Consider the following 7,319-nt stretch of genomic DNA (forward strand, 5'->3'; position numbering starts at 1 on the left):
CCCCCTCTGTCTCCTTCCCTCTCTCCTCTCTCTCCTTGTCTCTCTCTCTCCCCCCCTCCTTCCCTCTCTCTCTTTCTCTCCCCCTCTTTCTCTCCCTCCCTTTCTCTCTTCCCTCCTCTCCCTCTCCCTCTCCCCTTAGTTACTTGTTGAAGCTGTTCCAGAAGAGCTCAATGTTCTCTAGGTTGGGGGCATGCACAATGATGTTTCGATACTGCTGCACCAGCTCTGAGCTACCTGACAACTCTTCCTGGAAAAGAGGGAGGTTGAGAGAAAAGGAAGGAAAGATTCTGGCTAAAAAGGGAAGCTGGCATCCAACAGATGCCCCAGGAGTCCTTGGCCCGTCTTCCCTCATCCTGCCCTTGCTACTCCCTCCACTCCCCTGAGCTGCCGTGACTCCACCTGCTCCCCAGTACCTGACTGAAGAGGTGTTCAAGGATCATGTCGGAGACAGAGGAGGTGAGGCCAGTCAGCTAGAAAAAGAAGACTAGGTAAGAGATGGTACAGGAGATGGGGGGAATTTCCCACAAGAGCCCCCAGGCCCATCCTCAATGCTTTCTATTTCTTTCCCCCATCCCTAACCCCCTTCCTTTTTCACTTTGGTTTGGGAGAATTCTCGGAGCAATTCCAGCTTTTGCTGATACTGAGCTGCCATCTTGGCTCCATCCTGCCTTTTTCATGTTGGACATACTTTCCAATATAGAGCCTTAGATGGGACCTAATAAGGGAGCTCCTTAGTTTGGGGGAACATTCACCTGTATGTCAGACATCCTACATTCCTGTTCCCTCTCCTCTTTCCTAACTATATCCCTCTGACTCTCTGCACATCCCACTTGTTCCTCCAAACCTTATGGGCAGCCCAGTCCATCCAGCCCTTAGCACTAGAATCAAGGTTGACGAGAACAAGGCCTTCCACTTGCTCCGGGTGTGAAAGCTTAAGGATAGTAAGAAGAAAAGAGTCAAAATCTTCCCAACCCCCCAATTCAGACCCCCTTCCCTAAATCCCCTGAACCACCTTTCCCTCATCTTGGCATCTCCCCCTTTTCTTACAGCATATCGGGACAAAACATAGGCTCCAGCTCCAACTCCAAATCCAACAATGGTGGAGAAGCTGTGGGAGGAAAGAAAATGGGAAGGTGGTGGGGAAGGGGAAGGAGAAGAAACTGTGCTGTTCCAAACCTCCCTGATAAAGTCAAGGGAGGCAGAGAGAACCAAAGGACTAGGAAGCTCGGTGCTTTGTTCTCAGTACAATTTTCTCTCTGCTCTCTCCCCATCTCAGTTATCTTGGGAGACTGAGACTTCTAGGAGTCTGGGAAGCCCCTATGACCAGAGGAGAAATAGGCAAATCAGAGAAAGGATGGATAAAAGAAAACGGGGTGGGGGGCTATAGACTGGAAAGCAATCAACAGGGAGGGCAAGAAAGAGTATTTAAATGCAAAAATAATTTACAAATCACTGTTATCTCTCAACTGGATTTTAATCTAATCCAATAGTATGGGATTCCTTTCAGGCTGAAAGAACTCAGTATTCCAATAAAATATAATAATGGCTAACATTTATATAAGTGCTAACTATATGCCAGGCACATGTGCTAAGTGCTATACCAGTGGTTCCCAAACTTTTTTGGCCTACCGCCCTCTTTCCAGAAAAAAATTACTTAGCACCCCTGGAAATTAATTTTTTTTAATTTTAATAGCAATTAATAGGAAAGATAAATGCACCTGTGGCCATCACCACCCACCTGGATTGCTGCAGCACCCACCAGGGGGCGGTGGTGCCCACTTTGGGAATCACTGTGCTATACAAATATGACCTCATTTGATCCTCACAACAGCCCTGGGAAGGAGGTGCTATGATTATACCTATTTTATAGGTGAGGAAACTGAGGCAGACCAAGGTTAAGTGACTTGCCCAGGATCACACAGCTATTAAAAATCTGAGATTGCATTTGAACTCAAGTTTTCTGACTCCATGCCCAGAGTCACCTAGCTGCCTCTATCATGCCACTTGTTCTTTCTCCATAACTGCCTTCAACCCTGGTATCCCTTCTTTAGAGTGCCAAGTTTCCTTTGGATACCCCTCTTTCAAACTCTGACCAAGTTGTATCTAGTCCCATAGGGCAGAGAGTGAGCTGACATTGCTCACCACATTGATGTATACAATAATGACTGGTCTTTCTCCTTTTCCCTTGCCACACAGTTCAAATGCTTAGACTTTCCTCCCTCCTCCCAGGGAGAGTCATGCTAGGAGATGCCCGCCCCCTGAGGGCAGATAAAATTGGAAATACCAAGGAGAGAAAGACCTAGATATGACTACCCAGAAGGTCTGACCCTGCCAAAAAAAAAAAGGTGAGTGAAAGAGATCACAAAAAGGAGTCCCCCCCCCCAATTCACTGTGCCCCACTGTATGTCAGTCCTACCCCCATACTCTCCTAAGAGCTTTTCCAACTTGATTCTGTTTTGTTTCTGATCCTACTCTACATAAGGGGAATATAGGAGGAAGCACAGATTTGAAATGAAAAGGAGATACTAATACTCAAGCAGTCAAGGGAAAGGGGGAAACTAGAACGTCAGGGCCAGCCAATTGTGACAGAACACAAAGAGGGCCAAGAAGAGGACCCAGAACACTTAACTTTGCAGATCAAGGACAAGTCTCCCAGTTCCTGAGGGAGGAGGAAGGGAGAGAGAAGGGGAAAGGACAAGCTGATCTGGTTCCTCAGGGTTTATGTCACCCCTTCCCCTTTCCAGCTTCCTGATACAGAAGGGCCTCTCCCCAGCTTGCAGGGCAGCAGTACTAAGAAAACTCTCAGTAATTCAGGATAAACATGAAATCCTCCCTCTCCTTTTTCCCCCCTCCTCCTCACCAAGAGAGGTAAGATATTCCAACCAGACCTCTCTGTCTGTTTCCCCCTGTGACCCAACCTAAATGCCCAACCATTTTCATCCACCCTCAATAACAACCACCTCTTAGGTAACAATATGGGTGGGAAGGAAAACCAGAAACCATAATTTGGGATGGAAGGTAGAAAATACTTGTTTTAGTCAGGAAGCACAAGAGTACCCCAAGTCTCTCACTTTAAGAACTGCAGGATAAACGGGATCATGTCTGCAAGCTGGTCCAAAGATGGATACTGGTACCTGAGAGAAATGGAAATGTTAAGACCCCCAAACCTCTAGTATCCCACCACCTCTGTCCCCCTAATACCCATCTCTTCTTCCCCTTTCTCTTCTCCCAGCTGTTGGCCCCTCCTGTCTTTCTCTGTTCTTTCATGGAGCATCTGATATCTGGTTGTCATAAATAGAAAGGGTTCTTACCCCAAAGGAAACACAGGTGCCCCCTCCTCCATGCCAGGGGCCTCCACATGAACCCGAACAAAGTTCTTGATAATTTCTTGCATGTCTTCGGTATCAAAGAGTGGCTTGAAGCAAGTCTTATCTGAGGAGATTCCCCCCAAAAAAACCACCCAGGCAGAGGGATTAACCTGGGAGACAAAATCCCCTGAGCCAGACCCCATCCCCTTTCCCTGGAAAGAGTCAGACTGGGGGGTATCGTCCCCTTTATAGCCCCATTGCCTCCCCATTTGCTCACCCCTACCCCTTCATCTACCTGTTCCCCTGACCTCTACCCTGCAGGGAGTGTGTTTGGAGTGGAGAGAGACTGAGATTAGAGATGCTGGCATCAGACACAGCCCTAGGAAGCAGGACCGAAGTAGGGTTGAGGGTGGGGATAAATGAAGATTTCTAGAGGAATTGCTTACAATTGAGTCCTACATCATGGTAGGTGAGGATCGCTGGACGCTTGGGTTTGGGGATGCCAAAGACAGTGAAAGTGATGGAGCCAAAGGGGGTCTCCACAGAATGAGTCTGTGAGGGACAGAGATCAGAGTCAAGATAGGGTTAGACTAAGAGGGTAGAAGGGAAAGGGAAAGATCAGATCAAGATTGGAGTACAAGAAGGAAAGCAGGAGGGAGAGAAGTCAGAGCAGAGCATGGGAAGATAAATAAGACTAGAGAAAGTTAAGGGTGAGGATTTGGTTATTGTGGAAGATATGAGGGTAAATCAGATTAAGGAGAAAATGAAGAGAGCAAGTGATCTCCAACTTATGAGGAGAAATCATACTTAGATAATGGAGCTAGTATAGTAGAAGGAAAACTAGAAACAAGGAGGGAAAGGATGGGAAGAAATCAAGTCTGTCCAGCCAATGGAAGCTTCTCTATCACTGGAAAAGGGAAAGAGAGGGTCCCTGCCTCTCCCACCCTGGGCCTATCTCAGGCTGTTACCTGTCCTGGGTCCAAGAGAGTTTGGGCAGCTAATTCAGCCTCCTAGAGAAATACACAGACACACACAGAGATATACATGACAAGAGGCACATACAGGAAGACAGACATAGGAGAAGATGAGAAGACAAAGACCAACCCAAAAAAACAAAGAGAGAAACAAAAAGAAAGAATTGACAGACACAAAAAAAATGAAGGTTAATGTGAGGCATGATATTACAGGCATGGACAGAAGGCTATCAACCCAGGTTAGGGGGCTAGACTCCAACGTGTGATGTATGGGAGAGAAATGAACTGGAGAGCAGAATAAAGTAGGGGTAGGAGTGAGGGAGTCTGGGAAACTGGGGTATAAACAAAGGGAGGATGCAATGTCTGTTTGGGGACCAGAGGGTATCCAGCAACCTTAGCATCTTCCAGACTCCTTCCTGGTAACAGTGGCTTCTCCTCAGTGATAGATACCTCCTGTAACTCCGACATGGTGGCCTGAGAAGATATAGGGGAGGTGAAAAGACATAAGGGGGAGATAGTAAGTAGAGGACCTCACTCACCTTCCCCTTTGACATTTCTTTCTCCCCATGCCCTAATCTGTCCCCAATGATCTATCTACAACATCCCCTTTGAAGCCATCCTCTCAGAAAATGAGATAACATAAGGTGACGTGTGGGGATAAAATCGAAAGCACAGCACGCGCACCATCCTGGCCACATAGGGCCTTGGAACAAGGCAGGAAATTTAGTCAGATAGGTAAGGACTCCAGATATGCTACACCACCACCACCACCATCACGGAGCTCTCTTTTTCCTCCCCTCTGTCCAGGACAGAAATACCCAGGGAGGGGCAGTGGGGCAGCTCGTATTTCCTGGGCCTATATTTAGGGCCCACTCCCTCCCTCTTCCACCCTGGATCAGAGGCTGCCCCCAGCTTCAGGGGAGTGAGATTGGTGGGCTCTAGGAACCAAGTAGTCCAAAGGTCTAGACCCAAGGGCCAAGGAAGGAGTCTATAACTGATTGTGCCCTTCAGCTCCCAGCCCCCCAAGGTCAGTGGCTCAAGGGGAAGAGGGACTGAAGTGACAGGAGCAGCCAGAAATGGGCCAACTCTGGAGACACACCTAGACCTCTGTTTATCACCTTCCCTTATGCCCCTCTACCCATAGTCCGTGAATAACAAATTAATATGAATTCAACGTCAAATTAAGAGCTCAAGAGTAAGGGACAGCCACAGCTAGGTCAGTGGGTGGGGTTACTTACTGGCTTCTTATTGGGTGGATGCAGTGGGGTTAAGGGTAAAGGTCCTTGCTCTTCTCAGTCCAGGGGTCTGAGGAGACACAGAGAAGAGGTGAATGAGGGGCAAGACCTTGGCCTAAGCCTCAACTAAACCTAGAGCTACTCCTTTCCTTCCTAAGAGACGTCCACCTAATGGCTGTAATCCCAAAGTCAAAAGCAGTCTTCCTTCTCCAGACTTCTGACTAGGATGGCTTTTGTTTGGTTTGGCTTTTCTGGATTCTTTTTATTTTTTTAAGGACCAGGTAAGGGAATGGGGGTATGAGCAGAAGGTATTGGTCCAAAATCTTGAGGGTAGAGGGCACAAGGGCATCTGGCAGAAGCACAATTATTAAGCAACTACTCTTAAAATCCTGTGGGTGAGAATGGGATAGAGTGACAATATAGCTTTCTCTTCTCTTCTCCCGAAGTCTAAACTCACAGCCTTAAGTTTATCTCATTCCCGACAGGGATGCATGGGCAAAGGGTTTGATCAGAGTGGAGGTCCCAGGGATCCCTCCCACGCTGGCCCTCAGACCCAGGCCCCAACCCTGGGGTCTGTGAGGTGTATCCTCCTGCTTTCTCTTCACCCTCCGGAACCAGTCTCAGCTTAGAACCTGAGACTCCTTCCCTCGTGCCTGGACACGCTGCCCATTCGTGTGGGCGAAGCCACCTACTCGAGGTGGGCTCGAAAACGCTAAGGGCTCGGTACCTAGCAGCCAGAGACACACACGCCTCACTGCACAGAGAGGGTCGGCTTTGTGCTCTACACCAGCTGCACCTCGGATCAGCACCCATTCCCTAGTTACTCGCAGGACCCGCTTCCCAGAACCGTCACCTTCGCCCGTTACTTGCTGGCCCGAAGCACACTCGTTCTCCCGATCCGGCCGCCCAGACCCCTCCAACTACCTGGGTTGTGCGGCCCGCCCCTCCCCCTACCTGCTGTTCGGTCGCCGCTGCCACCGCCGCCGCCGCCACCACCACCTTCACTCGTCTTTGACTCCCGGACCCGCCCCAACTCTCCGCCCCCACAGCCCCGCCCAACAAACGCTAGCTGCTGGACTGCTCCCCCAGCCTCTCCCGGACCCGCCCGCTCCCTAAAACCCGTCCCAGGCCCCCAATAAACACGCTCTTCTCGCCTGACCCCGCTCCAGGTCCTGTGCCCTAATCGGGATGGGGCCAAAGCGGGGGTCAGGAGCTGCAGGAAGGGGACAGGACTGTCAGGAGGGCGGGCGCTCCCCTTTAATTTCCCTCCCCGCCACCCCATCAAAAATTAGGAAAGAATGGGGAAAGGAAACATTCTTCACTACGTCCTAAGAGATGACACCTCCCACCAAATCGTAGCGAGGGCACAAAGATACCCCCAACCTCTCTCTGGACACCTGCTCTGCGTCCCCAGTCTACCAAGTTTTCCTATTCCAACCCCAGACCCCTTCTCTCCCAACCGCCCCCTCCCACGGTCATCCCATGTCCCTCGGGGAGAGGGCTCCGCAGGCCCTCTGCCCCCAGCCCCAGTGTTCCAGGTTCTTCCCCAAAGCCGCCAGGGTCCTGGGGGAGGAGAGTAGGGAGGAAGGGGAGGGAGAGAGATCCGGGGCTGAGAAGGAGACCGGGCTCAACAGAGGGGAGGGGGTGCCTAGGGGGCCTCCAGTAGCCTCGGGAGTCCGACTCCGGGGTGTCTGGGGGTCCTGGTACCTCTGTTCTCTGCGTCCGGCGATTGCCCACTCGGCTCCCCAGCGAGTAGTTGGAAAACAAGCCCGGGGGGTGAGGGGGGGCGGGGAGTGCAGAGG

At 50.4% G+C, this 7,319-nt stretch overlaps 1 protein-coding gene across 3 annotated transcripts; it reads right to left on the reverse strand.

Annotated features, from left to right (window-relative positions):
- Window positions 1-104: 104 nt before the first annotated feature.
- On the reverse strand, window positions 105-7,296 carry NDRG2 (NDRG family member 2). 3 transcript variants are annotated; one of them, XM_044685180.1, is made up of 11 exons: window positions 7,225-7,296; window positions 5,521-5,587; window positions 4,676-4,756; window positions 4,277-4,318; window positions 3,755-3,860; window positions 3,312-3,432; window positions 3,072-3,134; window positions 1,048-1,108; window positions 845-931; window positions 414-470; window positions 105-247 (listed from the first exon to the last, which is right to left on the reverse strand). In XM_044685180.1, the coding sequence occupies exons 3-11, from the start codon at window positions 4,748-4,750 to the stop codon at window positions 140-142; spliced, it is 720 nt and encodes a 239-aa protein (XP_044541115.1). In that variant the 5' UTR covers window positions 4,751-4,756; window positions 5,521-5,587; window positions 7,225-7,296; the 3' UTR covers window positions 105-139. The 3 variants fall into 3 exon arrangements, with proteins under 3 accessions (XP_044541115.1, XP_044541116.1, XP_044541118.1); XM_044685181.1 differs by lacking the exon at window positions 7,225-7,296 and adding an exon at window positions 6,472-6,545; XM_044685183.1 differs by lacking the exon at window positions 4,277-4,318.
- Between the last annotated feature and the right edge of the window lie 23 nt (window positions 7,297-7,319).

The sequence above is a fragment of the Gracilinanus agilis genome, unplaced genomic scaffold, assembly GCF_016433145.1.
Source record: "Gracilinanus agilis isolate LMUSP501 unplaced genomic scaffold, AgileGrace unplaced_scaffold6590, whole genome shotgun sequence".
NCBI lineage: Eukaryota > Metazoa > Chordata > Mammalia > Didelphimorphia > Didelphidae > Gracilinanus > Gracilinanus agilis.